This window comes from Gigantopelta aegis, chromosome 8 (genome assembly GCF_016097555.1).
Source record: "Gigantopelta aegis isolate Gae_Host chromosome 8, Gae_host_genome, whole genome shotgun sequence".
Lineage (NCBI taxonomy): Eukaryota > Metazoa > Mollusca > Gastropoda > Neomphalida > Peltospiridae > Gigantopelta > Gigantopelta aegis.
The window spans coordinates 27611704-27630598 of NC_054706.1; the positions used below are offsets into that span (position 1 = coordinate 27611704).

The window sequence follows — 18895 nt, forward strand, 5'->3', positions numbered from 1 at the left end:
ACTGGGCTATGTCTCGCCCTTTCATTTAATAAACACCGTTTTAAAATAACTTACGTCATATATGTTATATGATCACGAGGCACCACATCCTTGTTCTGCCATATTGATATGTGGGCAATAAATAAATAAATAAATAAATGGAATAAATAAATGAATCGAATTACGAAAGAACAGCTACAACTTACCGCTTCTGCCTTAGTCAACTTAACCTATGTACGTGACGTCAAAAGTTGCGACACACGCTAAAACTATGTGTATTGGTAATAAGTATATTTTCTGAACCCTTTATCATATTTTCATATAACAGGTGTCCATTTGAAGTACACCATTTCTTTTTTATATGATATGCAATATGGGGGATTTAAGGCATCTGTTATGAAAAACTGAGATAAACAGGTTTCAATCGAAACCATAAATAATATACATATATATATCTATTATATATAATATATATATATATATATATATATATATATATATATATATATATATAATCTATGGGGGGGGGGGTATATGGGGGGGGGGGTAGGGGTGTATATATCTGTGTCACCTCACGTTTTAATTCTGTTTGATGTCTGTTGTGCATTTTCATTTTATGATTAATTTTTTAACTGGCATTTTTGTTTCCATAGCATCCATGCAATATAGTATACGTATAGCGGTCCTCGGACATAATGTTTAAAATAAAACACCGGATGTTGCCCTTTTAGTGTACCATTCATAGTATTGTATACTTATTAAAGGTGCAATCACAAAATGTGAAAATTATTAACTTTTATTAGCTTTTGCTTTGAAATGTAAACTTTATACCTTCAGCAATTATGTCCATAACAAATTACAGCTAAATACATGTAGTTTTAATTTACTCGTAGAAAGAATATTGATATTGGAGACTATTTAGAGGACGCCTAAAACAAACTACATTACTCAAAGGAATTTAAAGGCTATAAATTAAAATAAACTATTATACGCAAAATAATTTAAAGGCTATAAATTAAAACAAACAATATTACTCAACAAAATGTAAAGGCTATAAATTAAAACAAACAATATTACTCAAAATTTAAAGGCTATAAATTAAAACAAACAATATTTTTACTTAAAATAATTTAAAGGCTATACATTAAAACAAAGATAAATTGATATAAGAGACACAGAACACTAAGAAAACACCCTAAAATGGCTATATAACACTCAGCGAACAGCTGAATTTGGAATCAGTGTTTGTAAATAACTCGGAAACCACAATCTTGTTTCGCTTTGTATAGCTCTTTTATTCGTCACACCTTACTCAACCATCACAATGCAGTTTTCAGTCTTCTGTTATTGTTGCATCATTCAAACACTGCGAGTGGAAGATATTATGATTGGCAGTGTTGATTGTTTATTGGCGAAATTGATTTTTAAGAGTCATAGCCTATATATACTGACAAGTAATGTGTATCGGTTGCGAGGTGATCTGACAAACTGAAACTGCGTCGTTCCATTAACTCTCTTTAAAGGACGTGTGTGTTTCTTATCGATATATTAGTGCTAAAGTAACTTAAAGACATCAGCTAATAACGGAACTGTTTCTAAAAGACTTCTTAGCAACTACATAATATATTGTGAACATTCATTTTGTAGGGAAATTTATTTCGGCATTGGCGAAACTGTTCCTGTAAGAGCAGCCATTGTGAACAAGTATTCTGCTCAAACGACAAAACAGTTTTAAAAACCAAAATATTGAAGATGGAAGAAGGTACCAAAAATAGATGGAAAGCAGGGTTTGTTCGTCTGATGTTTTTAATCCACTCTTTCCTGGCATACTGGCGCGTGGCGTCCGTCTATGGATCGATTGGGTTTTTTCTACTCTTCCTTCTCCTGCTGCAAGTGGCCGAGGGGATCTACACCGTCGTCAGACAAAAAGGAGAGGAATACAAGTGGTAAGGCCAGTTAGGTTTGATTAATCGCTTTCACGATGTGCTGAAGTTAATAGAATGATTCCATTTGAAAAATAACGCAGACCTACAATACATTCATTTCTTTGTTTACCACACTCCACCGACAAACAACTTACTACAGCACATACTGCTCAAACACACAAACCCATGAACCCTCCGATCAAGCCTCGAATTTGGGGGTTTTAGAGGGCAATGCCCTTTGGCCTCGATCGAAGGAGATTTCTTAAGGCATTACGACCAGACGGCAGGGCAGCAAGGCAACCTTCACCAAGCATCTTAAAGGGACATTCCTGAGTTTGCTGCAATTTTTAAAATGTTATCGACTAACAGAGACTTTTTAACGATTGTAATTACATATCAAATATATTTTTCTGCATAATATATTACTGGCTGTATATTAAACGTGTTTCTGGTCGTTCTAATATTTGTACTTGGTTAAATTTCATTTTATTTCATTCAGTATCAGCAAGACATCGGCCCAAAGCCAATCCAATTCAAAATATCTTTTAGTAAGTTATGGCAATATGATATCGGCTTAGTCACTCAATGTCAACTTAATAATAATATCGCCATACACTGCAAACATATTACCAGACCACAAGAGGCTATGACATGTCAGTAAACAAGCATAAAACAGTATATGTCAGTCCATAATTAGACAGACATCAATATTAGTAATTATCACGGAAAACAAAAGCCATATATTTAAAACATTAATTTTATTTTAGGAAATTCACAGTTACATTAAATACAATATATTTTTGTCTTTTTATTCCTATCATTTCTGACACTGGAAGTTCAAAACCACTTTTTGATTCTTTTAAATGACTTCAGACTATGGAAATGGCCTCTGAAATGTAACAAAAGAAAATACAATTGTATTACTGGATATAATACATGGTATTATATACATGTATCACTATGGATTTTGTGATCATGTTTAAATACTGTATAATTCATCTGATTTACATACATGTGCCTAAAAACAAACCCACAACCCAACTACAAACATGATATATCTCTAATTAGTCATAAGTTAAGTTTGTTCAAATTTGTTTTGTTTAACGATACTACTAGAGCACATTCATTTTCAGTGATTGGCTACTGGCCAGTGTCAAACATTTGGTAATTGTGACATAGTTTTAGAGGAACCCTGCTACAGTTTTCCATTAGTTATTTAGTAGCAAGGGATCTTTTGTATACTCCATCCCAGACAGGATAGCACATACCACAGCCTTTGATATACCAGTCATGGTGCACTAGCTGGAGCGAGAAATAGTCCAATGGTCCCACCGATGGGCATCGATCTCAAACTGACTGCACATCAAGCGAGTGTTTTACCACTGGGCTACATCTAGCTCCCAATGAGTAATAAATGCATGTAGGAAGATTAATTCTTAAAATTTTGAAATTATAATAAGTACTATGTTCAAACAAATTAATGATTGTGTTTATTGTACAAGCATGATGATGTAATGTGTCTGAGATCAACCAATCAGACCTTTGGGTATATAAAAGTTGAACATGCAGTGATGTCATTAAGACATGAAATAACATGAAGATGAAATTAAAGGTGGCTATTACCATCTTCTATAAATGTCACTTGACCTAAACAAGTTGATACCAAAGCCTCACTTAATAAAAATTATGCACTTTCATAGGTTTACTAATATTAATAACTTAAATGTTAACACCATACATTGTACCTTAATTATCAATGAGGGACTAGCATTCAAACAAATATCACAAGGTATTAACATGCACAAATTATGTTTAAAAAATGCTATTTGGTTGAGAAGCATTTATTCTTTGTAATTCTATACCGGTGAACATTTATTAAAGGACAGCTATAAAGTGACTTACAAAGTATTTGGTAAAATATCTTTAAATTAGAAAATATATATTATTATTTGTGGTAATAATGGTTTCATTTGTAAATCTAATTTTGCATAAACTATTTTTCATCTGCATGCATATCCATTTATGCGGGTATAATGGGTTACACAAAAGAAAATGGGTTACTTGAATTTCGTAATCTCGTAAATGGGTTAAGCTAATTTTTGTATTCCCAAGTGTCAGCAATCATACAAATAAATGTAGAAAAATGTAATATTAGCATGAGGAATTATCTTTATAAATATGATATTTGAATGTTAAAAAACCCACTGAATCCAACAAACTATAATTAAACGTCAGGGCTCGAACTTTAGACTCGAACATTTTGTTCAGTATCGCTATATGATTATAAATAGTTAAATAGTACATGAAGTTTCTAATCAAATTTCAAAAACAAAACATGCCATAATGAAATATGCAGTAAAACAGCAAAGACAGTCACTTACAGAAATGATAAATACTTCAGTAAGACATGCAGAATTCATACCATTATTTTTGTCTCTGGATTCGAGCAAACACTCTCTGAAGAAAATGGGGGGGGGGGGGGGGGGGGGGGATATACAAATATTATTGCATGTCAAAAACTATGAGATACATGTAGATGTTAACATTAACGTTTAAGGGCAAGATCAAACAAAATTCCACATTTGAGAAAATAAATTATTTGTGAATTCAGTAACTTGTTTCTTATACATGTAATTATGTCTAGTTCAAAACCTTTTGACAGTTCTAAGATATACCAAGCCCAGGGTTCCTGCAGAATTCCAAGAATCAAATTTCTAAACTTTTCCATGACTTTTCAAAAAAATTAAAGGCATACTGTCACAGATTTAAGGACCTTATTTCTCTTTTAATGAATAATAAATAAAAATTGCATTATTTGTTACAGACCAAATCTAGCTATTGCATCACTTTAACTACATCATGATGGAGTAAAATCCATGTCAACCCTCTCAGCAATGTTAAGTTTTTGAATTATGGACCATTGCCATAATTCAATTATTTTTACAAAATTACATTAATAAGTAATAATATGGTCGTTACGTAGATGGTTGAATAAAGTACATTTAAGGACAAATCAAATATATATATATATTTAAGTAATACTTTGTTAGACCATGTAACAGGTCAGTGGTCTGTGATACTAATTATGCCTCTAATGACCTTTTCGCATACAAATCTGTAAAAATATACAGATGTATCACACTGCCATGAGATATTCAACCCGATAAAAAGACAGGGTTTATACTCTTTGGAGAGGAACAAAATCAAAGACTTTCAATGGTGAAAAAGATTAAAACAGAAAGTAAATATATATATATATATATATATATATATATATATATATATATATATATATATATATATATATATATATATATATATATATATATATATAATCTTCAAAATAAGAAACGCAAAAGGGTACAAATGGGTTATAACTCCGATTTTATGTTTCCTACCGGTTCATGCTTTGTGAATATAAGGTCATTGCATGTCCCAAACACATTCCCACGGTTACATTCGATAAAACGCAGCTACTGTACAATAAAGTTCCAAAATGTGAATATTCGCAAAAACGCAGCCACGTGCAAACCATGTCACCACTGCACGTGCGTTGTCTGCACGTGCAACATGAACACCGACAGTATAAAAGTGCAGGGTGTTCGCTTGCCTTGCCTCTGTATCTGGCCGACAGTTGACAATCCAGGACATGCCACGTCTCAGTGAACCGCAGAGAAACAATGCCATCGGCCGATTAGACGCAGGCGAATCCAGAACGGCCGTTGCCAGGGCATTCCATGTGTCCCCAAGCACCATCTCCAGACTGTGGGACCGTTACCAGCAACATGGATCAACACGTGACCTCCCTAGATCCGGTCGACCACGGGTCACTACCCCCGGGCAGGACCGCTACATCCGGGTACGCCACCTTCGGGAACGATTGACTACTGCCACCTCCACAGCCGCAGCAATACCAGGTTTGCGCAGGATATCCGACCAGACCGTACGGAACCGCCTACGTGAGGTAGGAATTCGTGCCAGACGTCCAGTTCGAGGTGTCATCTTAACACTACAACACCGTCGACTCCGACTGCAGTGGTGCCAGATTCATCGACAATGGCCTCAACTGCGATGGAGACAGGTGTGGTTCAGTGACGAGTCCCGATTTCTGCTCCGACGTCATGATGGAAGATGTCGCGTGTATAGGCGTCGTGGTGAACGTTATGCGGCAAACTGCGTGCAGGAAGTGGACAGATTCGGCGGGGGTAGTGTCATGGTGTGGGCAGCCATCTCACACACTGGCAGAACTGACCTGGTCCACGTGCAGGGCAACCTGAATGCACAGGGCTACATTGACCAGATCCTCCGGCCACACATCGTTCCAGTTATGGCCAACGCCAACGCAGTGTTCCAACATGACAACGCCAGGCCTCACACAGCACGTCTCACAACGGCTTTCCTACAGAACAACAACATTAATGTCCTTCCTTGGCCATCGATATCACCGGATTTGAACCCAATTGAGCATCTATGGGACGAGTTGGACCGACGCCTCCGACAGCGACAACCACAGCCCCAGACCCTGCCCGAGCTGGCAGCAGCCTTGCAGGCCGAGTGGGCCACCATCCCCCGGGACGTCATCCATACTCTGGTTGCTTCAATGGGCAGGCGGTGCCAGGCAGTTGTCAACACACGCGGAGGCCACACCCGGTATTGACTCCAGATGACCTTGACCTTGGTGGTGTGTCCTATTACTTACTTACTCACAATGGACTAGAGTGAATTGTGAACAATCCTGCAACATTTGGTAATTATCGGACTCACCATTCAATAATTAAATCAATTCTCCAAATGTTACGACAATGTGGTTTTGCGTTTCTTCTTTTGAAGAGTATATATATACAGTCACTGTTTATGGCAGCAGCACACAAACAGGATCAACAACAAATACTGGTAATCCAATTACTGTTGGCAAGCTGATGACAGAGTAAGCCACTTGGAATATCCAGGATTGGCAGTTGTCTAGAGACACCATGCTACATTTACACAGTCCTAAGCATGAAAAACTGTACAAAATTCCTGGGCTGGTAGCAAACCACTTAGTAAATATACTTATACACAGCCGTGAACTTGTTAAAAATATTCTGGGCAGCATAAATACAGTCCTTCACTTGTAGCAAATTAAGTATTTACAATCACTGTTTATGACAGGAGCAGTCAAATAGGTGAAACACAAGTTGCATATCACTTGGCTACACTAGCTCATATGTAGGAAAGAAGCTCGTTCCGCTGACTTTCTTTAGCCTTTGCACCTTTCCTGGCACTGTTGGAAACACTCAGGAGGCTTAAGTCATTTTTCTGCTCTGCCATGTCTGCATGTTCGTCGGCAGTTTTTAGCAGTTGATGGATGTCTGCCTCTAGCCTTGCCTTCTTTCTCATAAAGGTGGCCAGTTCTTCATCTTCATCTTTTCTATTTTTTGATCTGTCAGCTTCTTCTGCCCTTTTCCTTGGCTCTTCCAGGTAAAGTCTGTACCTATTCCTGGCATTTGATGCTGATGACACAAGTTCTTTGGACAGCTTTACATTCTAGATGCCTCCAACATGACAAATGTGGTCAAGAATTACCCTCCTTGCTATAAGGAATAGGGCTCTCTGATCATCTGCTAAGGCCTCCTTGTTCACAGAAAAGCCCCTTTCCACATCAGCTTGTCCATGTGATAGCGACAAAAGAAAGATTGACTACTGGCCAAAGCTGGCAGAATTCGTTTTTGTTGCCAAGAAGTGAAGCATACAGGGAGTCAATTTTTTAAGGCGATCATTTTCACATGAGAAGGATTCCAGACTGCTTGTTGCATCGTATTTCAGTGTCTCATCTAAGAACAGTTTGCATTCCTCGAGGATCTCGTCGCAAGCACAGCCAGCAGGATCCTTCAAAATGGCTTTATGAGAGAGACAGGTCAGATTTCTCACCAAAACTATCGTCACTGGTGATTTCATCAGAAGCTTGTTCACTATATCCAACAGAAACTGTCTACAGTCCAATCTGAAGGACAACACATCCCTGTCTGAAATCCTTTTCTGCTTCTTCATATCACGTAGTGCATAACATGTTGCAAAGCCAACATCAATTTTGGATACATCCATTTTATATTTTGACTTTCCTTCTCATTGCGTTTAACATGAAGCGTAAAAACTAGTCTAGCTAGCAGTATTGTCCTGAACGCAACTCTTACAGCGAAATCACGTTGTGCCCATTCAAGAAAAGTAACTCTGCACGCTATGCGACAGGAAGTGATCGCTCGCACTCTAATAAGCATGATCGAAAATATCTCGGCCAATGCGGTTATTTCAAAACGTTTCCATGACTTTTCAGTTTTAACCAAAATTCAAAACTTTTCCAGGTTTTTAATGACCCCGGGAACCCTGCAAGCCATTCAAAAGTTATGCCTATTTTAGCAAATTGTATTTTAGATTTCAACAAGAGTTATTTGTTGTCAAAAATAAATAACTTTTTTTTAGAAAACTTGTACTAGACAGTCCACAATTATTTAGATAAATCGTTCACTTTTAAATATTATAGATTAGTAATAACTCATTAAAATATACTTGTGATGTCTCTCCATTACCAAAAAACACCATGAATTTTCTAAATAAAAGTATGTAAAAGCAAATGTCTAGATTTCTGCCAGAGAGTAAAATGGTTATGGCGCCATACCCAAATTTTTGGCAGATTTTATTTTTTTAAGTTAACCTATTGACAAACTTAAATATTCTTATCATTACTGTATACTTTTCTTAACCCTAACCCTAAACGTAACCTACTTTCTTTCCAGGAGAGGCCCTCCATACCCCTTGTTGACTGTGCTTGCATTCAATTCTATAGCGCCATACCCAAAATTTTCTTTCTGGCAGAAACACTGAATGTTTTTTGGGTTTGTTTTTAATCCATATCATCAACTAATAGCTTGGAAGTAGATATATATTAATAAGTTATACTATTCTTTCTTTTTTTAAATTATATAAATTTTAATCATGGTGACCAGTAATGGAGGGACATTTGTGCCATTGTACATTTAAACAGTTTGTGTGATAAAACCATCTTGTACAAGATCACATGTGTTTTAATTAAAAGAACTGCAATCATTTATGTAACATCAACTTCTGCAATTCAAAAACACGACACGTCCTATGATAACAAAGGGATTAAGGCTGCTAATTGGGGGAATAAAACTTCTATAGGAGAATAAGGGGTTATGCTGGGAGAATAAGGGGTTATGCTGGGAGAATAAGGGGTTATGCTGGCAGACTTCCCAGAGACTACCTGTAATTAATGGACTTCACACATTAGTGTTAATTAAAAGACCAGGGCAATAGGAGCAGTTGTAGTAACTGAAATTGTAAACAGTACCATGAAAGACATCTATATATTCCTTTTTAACTGTCCGAAACAATTTTAAAAATCAACACACTTTTGTGACTAAAATTTAATTACTATAATTAGCACTATTTTTAACTTTCAGTAGTTATCTTTATACTAAATGAAATGGCTATGCGCCATGCATTGACGTACATCAAATAAATTCATCAGACAAAGGATTAGTTGGGGGGGGGGTGGGGTTGGGGGGGTTAACTGAAAAAGCGCAATCATCGTTTTTTGGGGGAAATCCGACAATGATCAGTTTAAAATGAAAACATGAACTGCTAAGATTAAAAAATAGGTGTAACATGTAGTCAGATACTTACAAGAATTAGTCTTCATGTATGCTAGACATATTCCACGTGCCATCTTTTTTCCTAATTTTGTTGTATTCCTCCGCCATCTGGCGAACCACACAATAATGTAAAGTCATTTGTTTTAAAAACGTAATTATATATAATTTACACTTTGAATTTGCACCATAATGCCGAAGGTGGCAAGCTTAATCCCAGTTTTCTACACCACTCATAACGAACACCTGTTCTGCAGCAGTCCCAACGTCAACTTAGGATACTGGCTGTACAGGCAAAATTTCTTTATCAGCGATGGTAAATTAGTGTTGGGCCGACAGTGGGCAAAATTGCTTTATAATGAGTTGTGTGCATGTTTTTAAAATGTTTATTAAAACAAGTTAATTCTAACAAAATATAGACATATATCAACATAATTATTATTTATATCCAGGTAAATTAATGTTGATCTAGTCACTGAAAATATTGCCATTGCACCAATGTATGGCTGACGGCAGACCACTGTAGGCAACTTTTTAAAATCAATTTTTATTTATTATGTTTTGTAATTCAAGCAAAATATGGACAGATCTGTACTTAATTATTATTTCTGATGGTAAATTAGTCTTGTACTAGCCATGGCAGATGTCATCATTGCACCGACGTTGGGCCAACAGCGGGCCGCTGTACATGTAAGCAAACACATTTTATAAGCTTTTTTATTTTTAATTCAAACAAAATGTGGAGAAACAAATATACTACTCAAAAGAATTTAAGGGTCAAAAATTTATAACCAAATAAGTTTCAGAGTGTATTAGATTGATGATGTAAACCACCAAATTTTTTATTTATTGTTCCATATTTACAAAAAACCACAAATAAACGTCACTGTATACAAGGAAGTCACATGACATGCTGTCAAGTTGAAGGTTGTCAAACATGGATTTTACACATTAGAACATTCGTTTAATAGTGTGTGAATCCACCCCTGGCGCGAATACACTCGACACATCGTTGCCTCATGCTGTTGATCAGACGTCTGAAGAACTCTTGGGGAATGGCCTGCCACTCTGCCATAAGAAGTTGACCCAGATCATGAAGTTTGGCCGGAGGGGCATGGTTATCCTGAACTCTCCTGCCTAATTCGTCCCAGGCGTGCTCTATTGGGGCCAAGTCAGGCGAATATGCTGGCCAATCCATCCTGGCGATACCTTGTTGTCTGAGAAAGTCCGTTACCACCCTGGCGCGGTGGGGTCTGGCATTGTCATCCTGCAGAACTGCCCCGCCGCCAATCTGCTGAAGGCCTGGGAGAACCAACGGCCGGATAATCTCATTCAGATAGCGGATTCCATTCAGATTGCCATCCACCACATAGAGGGGGGTCCTGTGGTGGATAGAGATGCCGCCCCACACCATGACGCTGCCACCACCGAACCGGTGACGTTGTCTAACGTTAACGTCAGCGAAGCGCTCCCCAGGACGTCTGTAGACACGAACCTGACCGTCGTTGAACTGGAGACTAAACCTGGACTCATCAGTGAACATCACTCGACCCCACTGAACACGTTGCCACCGCAGATGAAGCGTGCACCAGTGACGTCTGACCGTTCTGTGACGTGGTAGGAGTGGTGGTCGAACAGCCTGGCGACGGCAGCGTAGATTATTGGCTCTCAGACGATTGCGTATGGTTTGATCAGACACTGAGTTCCAGTCGCAGTCCGCAGATTGTCACGTAATCGGCGTGCAGTGGTTGTGCGTTGACGTAGAGCCATATTGGTGATGTAGCGGTCCTCTCTATTTGTAGTGCTTCGGGGTCTTCCCGAACGTGGACGATTTCGAACAGAATTCGTTGCTTGGTACCGTTGCCACAGTCGGCCAACGACACCAAGTCTCAGAGCAACATTTCTTTGCGTATTGCCACCCTGAAGCCAAGCAATAGCCCTTCAACTGACTATCGAAGATCGAGGAAGTCGTATCATTGTCGAATTTGGAGTGTGCACCGTACACGAACGCAAGCTCCAATTATACAGAAATTCAGCATTGGGAACATGGAATACACATGCAAAGCGTGCAAATGAAGCCCTTTGTGAAAAAGCAAGTTATGGGCACTTAGCAGACCTTTCGCTTTCGCCCTAATTTACGTGCAAATGTAAGCATGTTTTCGCCATTAGAACTAGTCGACAGTGTCAATGACAGTGGATTTTAATTCATTTATGGGTTGCTTAGACCCACTTTCGTCAAAATGGAACAATACCATGCGTCACATTATGGTCTAGCTAATATAATTGACATTCAGAAAATAATGTCGAAAATATCGTCTGACCCTTAAATTCTTTTGAGTAGTATATATTGCTCTACATTATTATTTATATCCGATGGCAAATTAGTATTGATCTTACCACAGACAATATTGTCATCGCTCCAACGTCGGATCGACAGAGGCCCGCTGTAGGCAAAAAATAGATACATCTTTTTTTCTTAATTAAAACAAACTATGGATTTATTTACATGATTATAATTAATACCCGATGGTAAATTACTGTTGATGTAGTCACAGAAAATATCGTCATCGCCCTTACGTCGGGCCAACAGCGGACCGCTGCAGGAAAAAATTGCCGATGGTAGCCGCTCATGTCAGACCATTCGCCAACATCGGGCCGACGATGCATGCTTGCTGGGAAGCTATTGCAATACTGGATAGTTGATGCCTTTTCGCCAGTGAGACGCAGAAAACTAAAGCGGACGGGAAATTGCAAGGTGGGGTTGGCGCAGTGCCCCCTAAAACGGGCCAGCGAGAACACTGGATTTGTAACAAAACAACATTTTGCAGTCTCGTTCGAGTCTGATGATGACCAATTAGTAACATTCAAAATAAAGGCATGGTCAACTGACCGTGAAGCTTTGTTTTATTTTCAGGGCATTGAGGCATTTGACTGAGGCATTATGGCAATTTGCCGCATGGCCGCCGTTAAATTCGAGCCCTGCCCTTCAATCCCCGCAAACCCCAATACAACACGACTCAGAACAAACCAAATACCCGAATCCCACACCTCCAATAAACGCTTTGTTGATTTGTATTTTTAGGTTCTCTCAATGCTTCTTCTTCTACATAGCGAGTACGGTTCCTGCAATCTGGATGTTGGAGATAGACAGAATCGATCGTTGCACCGAGATTTACCAAAGAGAAAATGGAACACAACTTGAAGAATTGCTAATAGCTATAAAAGGGGTAAATAAATACTAAAATCACATTTTAGTTATGTGAAGGTCGACGGCTTAACTCAACCACTTAAAAAGCAACACTCGCCGGGAAATGGGAATGGGAACTGTATTAACGTGCCCACATCCAATGAAAGTTCAGGCACGCCCACCCCGGACTTAGCCTCTGACTTCGCCAGTGACCAATTCCGGGACAGGAGGGGGAGGGTAAGTTTGAGGTGGGTGGCATTTGGAAAAATTTAGCAAAGTTGAGAATAACCATGTCCGGTTAAAATTAAGACGAAACAAAAAATTTGACTCCTCATCCAAAGTTGAAGGTGATTGGAGCAATTTAGACGGACTGCCAAAAATAAAGGGTGCCAGACTATTTACAAAATAAAAAACAGTTTTTGAAATGGCGGCCAAAACATTTAAAGTCTGACAAAGTCCATACTCACGAAAGTGAGGGGGAGGCGTCTATGGTGTCCCTTCCTCCCTCCTTCAGACATGCGGACTTTGTGCAACGCAGTCTCCCTCAGCACGGCTGGTTAGTAACGGCTGGAAAGCTTCGTGCTTGGGCATGCTGATCATCTGGCGGACGTCCTCGGTGTTGGTCTTCACAAGCTGAGCAAAGCGTGATGGTAACTTGCCGGCCTGGAGTGACCACTGCTCAGCTTGCTGGATGTCCGGTACCGGCGGTTGCGACGGAGGGCCTGGCTTTGCTGGTTGGTCGCTTGGAGAAGCGGTTGCCTTCCATTTGGCAACGACCACAGATCAGGCCTGCGACTCGACGGCGGCACTCTTCCTATGCGGGGGTGTCTTCGCTGGAGTTGCTGGAACCGAAGTATTCGCAGGTGGTGGGGGCGATTCCATCAGCGCCTAGTTCACGTCCGCCCTTTGCCTGTCCGATGCTTGATCTGGCAGAGCTGGTGCAGCTGGTCTCGCTGGTGTATATCGGTGCTGGGGGTTCACAACGGAAGAGGACGCCGGCGGCAGTTGAGCTGCCTGTTTTATAATCTCTCAACTGGACTAGGCAGATTTTATAATCGCTCAACTGGACTAGGCAGATTTTATAATCGCTCAACTGGACTAGGTAAATTTTATAATCGCTCAACTGGACTAGGTAAATTTTATAATCGCTCAACTGGACTAGGTAGATTTTATAATCGCACAACTGGACTAGGTATATTTTATAATCGCACAACTGGACTAGGTATATTTTATAATCGCTCAACTGGACTAGGCAGATTTTATAATCGCTCAACTGGACTAGATAGATTTTATAATCGCACAATTGGACTAGGTAGATTTTATAATCGCTGAACTGGACTAGGTAGATTTTATAATCGCACAATTGGACTAGTAGATTTTATAATCGCTCAACTGGACTAGGTAGATTTTATAATCACACGACTGGACTAGGTAGATTTTATAATTACACAACTGGACTAGGTAGATTTTATAATCGCTGAACTGGACTAGGTAGATTTTATAATTACACAACTGAACTAGGTAGATTTTATAATTGCACAATTGGACTAGTAGATTTTATAATCGCTCAACTGGACTAGGTAGATTTTATAATTACACAACTGAACTAGGTAGATTTTATAATTGCTCAACTGGACTAGGTTGATTTTATAATTACACAACTGGACTAGGTAGATTTTATAATCGCTGAACTGGACTAGGTAGATTTTATAATTACACAACTGAACTAGGTAGATTTTATAATTGCACAATTGGACTAGTAGATTTTATAATCGCTCAACTGGACTAGGTAGATTTTATAATTACACAACTGAACTAGGTAGATTTTATAATTGCTCAACTGGACTAGGTTGATTTTATAATTACACAACTGAACTAGGTAGATTTTATAATTTAAAAAATTGACTAGTTAAGAGTTTAGCCCCATCTTACTTTAACTTCTCTAATTGTATTTCAGGTGACCTTACCGTTTACTCTTGCACCTGACGTCTGGGTCTCCATCGTTGAACAAGGAATGCTGTTTCTGGTGATCTTAGGAAGGTTAATACTGCCAAGAGGTGAACTGTCTCGTAATGACATCGTACAACTTGTGTTCGTCTACCTCAGCATGGCATCGGACAATTCGGGTCTGTTCGTTCTCTTCGACGAGTCTCCCGTCAGGAAGGATAGAGAGTTGACATTCGCTATCCTTGGCATCTGGACTTTTAGCATGCTGCTTTATACAATAGGACTCGCGGTCACCGAAACGCCTGGCTATAGATTTCGTGCTTTGCTGGGTGTGTTCTTTCTGCAGGATCTTCCGTATTTGATCGTAAGATTGGTTGTTTTAGCAAAGTACGCGTTGGCCAGTTACGTAGTTCTTCTTCCTATTCAAGAATATCTTTGTCACAATCCTGTTATTTTACAAACTCTACGCTTGGTGTGTCGAAGATACATTATAATGCAACTGGCACTTATGTACGCTGTCATGGGCTTTACCACGATGACAGAATTCCGACAACGCGTTTGATATGCCGTCATTTAGCCTCCTCTGTGGTGTTTTCGTTAATATATTATTAATAATTCCGTGTCTTCCATTATATTGAAACTGCGATATAAATAATTTAAAAAAAGAAACTTCAAATGAAAATGATGTCATTGTCATTATTCTATTATTATTTCGTACCATTGTAATGTTTAACCCAGTAACCGTTTTGCAAAACCTTTATCTCTAGAACAGCTCTTTACCATGTTATTGCGTTTTACTCATTTAAACGTGAATTAAAGTCAGAAAATCATCTTTGTAAGTGGTTTCAAAAGAATGCAAATGTAATATGTAAATTTAGAACATGTAATGTGAAACTTCTGATCAAAACTCGAAAATGGTATAATATACTTAGAAAAAAAACACCCGAATATGTCACAGATGTACTCTTAACGAAATTGGAGACGAATTTCATTATATATTTAAATGTAATGATCCGTTATTATTAAATGTCATAAAAAGCATACCCGAGAAATATAGAAAACATCTTCATATAATTCATATCATGAACTGTTTAACAGTAGGCTACCAATTTTTATGTTATAAAGACATTGTGTCTGTTAATAAGAACAATATGTGAAAGTATGTACTCGTAAAACGTTCACGCATGTGCAGTTTTTATTTATGCGTGCGTGTGTGTGTTTCATTCTTTTCTTACACACCCGTTGGTGAGAACACCATGCGTTTTTTACGTGTGTTAACAACTTTAAGACATACGACTGGCTGCTCCTAGGTGATGATGACCAGGTCACCAATGGCATACGCCCAATAAAACAACCGCACGATGGAAATTGATTAAACTGACGTATAGTTAACCTGGCAATCGTGTGTCTGGTGAAGCGTAAGTCAGCTACAAGTGCAACGGCTGTAAATAACTTTCAGTCCAAAAAGATGTTAAAATTTGCTTAAAACCTGGGTTTATTTTAGAATATGTAAGAAATAGAATAATACATTCGTGTCCGTTAGATACCATTTATCTCACAACTTGTTCTTTACAGACGTATCAAACTCGCTTTCGCTCGTTAGATACATTTTAAAAACAACTCGTGAGATAAATTGTATCTAATGGCTAATCATCTCTCTCTCTCTCTCTCTCTCTCTCTCTCTCTCTCTCTCTCTCTCTCTCTCTCTCTCTCTCTCTCTCTCTCTCTCTCTCTCTCTCTCTCTCTCTCTCAGATCCGTTTAGTTGTATTATAATCATGTTTTCTTATCATATAGTATTTTGAGTGAGTTGTTATTATTTATTAAGATTATTATAGTGTTAAATGTATGTATTTACTAGTGGTTTTATATTTGTATTATTTTGTAACAGATTTTCCGGTGAACTCTGAAGAGACAAAAATTGGAAAATAAAAAAGGAATTGTCACTTCAATTTTTTTTTTCATTGTTCATATTTATTTATTACATACCTATTCAATCTTACTATAATGATAAAGACAATTTGAAACCCGTGTGATAAATTTATTTTGTATCGCACATATGTGCGATCTGGACCGAAAATTTTAAATGGGGAATTCCCTTTTTATTTTTACTGCAGTTAGCACCTTTTATTTACTGACGTCATATATGATTTACACATTACGTCACCTGGTATTTGAAACATTACACAAGGCCGATTCTTAACGTTAAGTAAATCCATGAAAGAAGTTTTTATCATAGATTTAACAAAATGTTGTTATGACGTTAAATTAAAAAACTGTTTTTGTAAAACATAAAAGAAGGTATGTAATAAATACAGAACTTCACATATGTTGTTTTCACTTCCTAGTTATTGCACTCGTTTATTTTGCTAAAGAACATACCACGTGGTATATATTCTTGCGCAAAATAAACTCGTGCAATAAATAGGAAGCGAAAACAATGTATGTGAAATTCTGTATATGTATATGTGTATGTGTATGTGTATGTGTATATATATATATATATATATATATATATATATATATATATATACTCTTCAAAAGAAGAAACGCAAAACCACATTGTCGTAACATTTGGAGAATTGATTTAATTATTGAATGGTGAGTCCGATAATTACCAAATGTTGCAGGATTGTTCACAATTCACTCTAGTCCATTGTGAGTAAGTGATAGGACACACCACCAAGGTCAAGGTCATCTGGAGTCAATACCGGGTGTGGCCTCCGCGTGTGTTGAAAACTGCCTGGCACCGCCTGCCCATTGAAGCAACCAGAGTACGGATGACGTCCCGGGGGATGGTGGCCCAGCTCGGGCAGGGTCTGGGGCTGTGGTTGTCGCTGTCGGAGGCGTCGGTCCAACTCGTCCCATAGATGCTCAATTGGGTTCAAATCCGGTGATATCGATGGCCAAGGAAGGACATTAATGTTGTTCTGTAGGAAAGCCGCTGTGAGACGTGCTGTGTGAGGCCTGGCGTTGTCATGTTGGAACACTGCGTTGGCGTTGGCCATAACTGGAACGATGTGTGGCCGGAGGATCTGGTCAATGTAGCCCTGTGCATTCAGGTTGCCCTGCACGTGGACCAGGTCAGTTCTGCCAGTGTGTGAGATGGCTGCCCACACCATGACACTACCCCCGCCGAATCTGTCCACTTCCTGCACGCAGTTTGCCGCATAACGTTCACCACAACGCCTATACACGCGACATCTTCCATCATGACGTCGGAGCAGAAATCGGGACTCGTCACTGAACCACACCTGTCTCCATCGCAGTTGAGGCCATTGTCGATGAATCTGGCACCACTGCAGTCGGAGTCGACGGTGTTGTGGTGTTAAGATGACACCTCGAACTGGACGTCTGGCACGAATTCCTACCTCACGTAGGCGGTTCCGTATTGTCTGGTCGGATATCCTGCGCAAACCTGGTATTGCTGCGGTTGTGGAGGTGACAGTAGTCAATCGTTCCCGAAGATGGCGTACCCGGATGTAGCGGTCATGCCCGGGGGTAGTGACCCGTGGTCGACCGGATCTAGGGAGGTCACGTGTTGATCCATGTTGCTGGTAACGGTCCCACAGTCTGGAGATGGTGCTTGGGGACACTGGAATGCCCTGGCAACGGCCGTTCTGGATTCGCCTGCGTCTAGTCGGCCGATGGCATTGTTTCTCTGCGGTTTACTGAGACGTGGCATGTCCTGGATTGTCAACTGTCGGCCAGATACAGAGGCCAGGCAAGCGAACACCCTGAACTTTTATACTGTCGGTGTTCATGTTGCACGTGCAGACAACGCACGTGCAGTGGTGACATGGTTTGCACGTGGCTGCGTTTTTGCGAATATTCACATTTTGGAACTTTATTGTACAGTAGCTGCGTTTTATCGAATGTAACCGTGGGAATGTGTTTGGGACATGCAATGACCTTATATTCACAAAGCATGAACCGGTAGGAAACATAAAATCGGAGTTATAACCCATTGGTACCCTTTTGCGTTTCTTTTTTTGAAGAGTATATATATATATATATATATATATATATATATATATATATATATATATATATATATATATATATATGTAATGAAATTTACCTTTCGGGTCCCTACGTCGGCTCCACTTGTAATGTAATTTACTTTTCGGGTCCCAATTTGGGGATCACGGGTTCGGCTACCCCTTTCGGTTGTAGACTTTTGCTGGTACTAAGAGTCTATTAATAATTA

At 39.0% G+C, this 18895-nt stretch overlaps 1 protein-coding gene across 1 annotated transcript; it reads left to right on the plus strand.

The window, feature by feature from the left end:
- The first annotated feature begins 1537 nt into the window (after positions 1 to 1537).
- Positions 1538 to 16163, plus strand: LOC121380158 (transmembrane protein 26-like). The gene is made up of 3 exons (XM_041508952.1): positions 1538 to 1925; positions 12636 to 12780; positions 14698 to 16163. Exons 1-3 carry the CDS (start codon positions 1732 to 1734, stop codon positions 15247 to 15249), a joined length of 891 nt encoding a protein of 296 aa, XP_041364886.1. The 5' UTR covers positions 1538 to 1731; the 3' UTR covers positions 15250 to 16163.
- The last annotated feature ends 2732 nt before the right edge of the window (positions 16164 to 18895 follow it).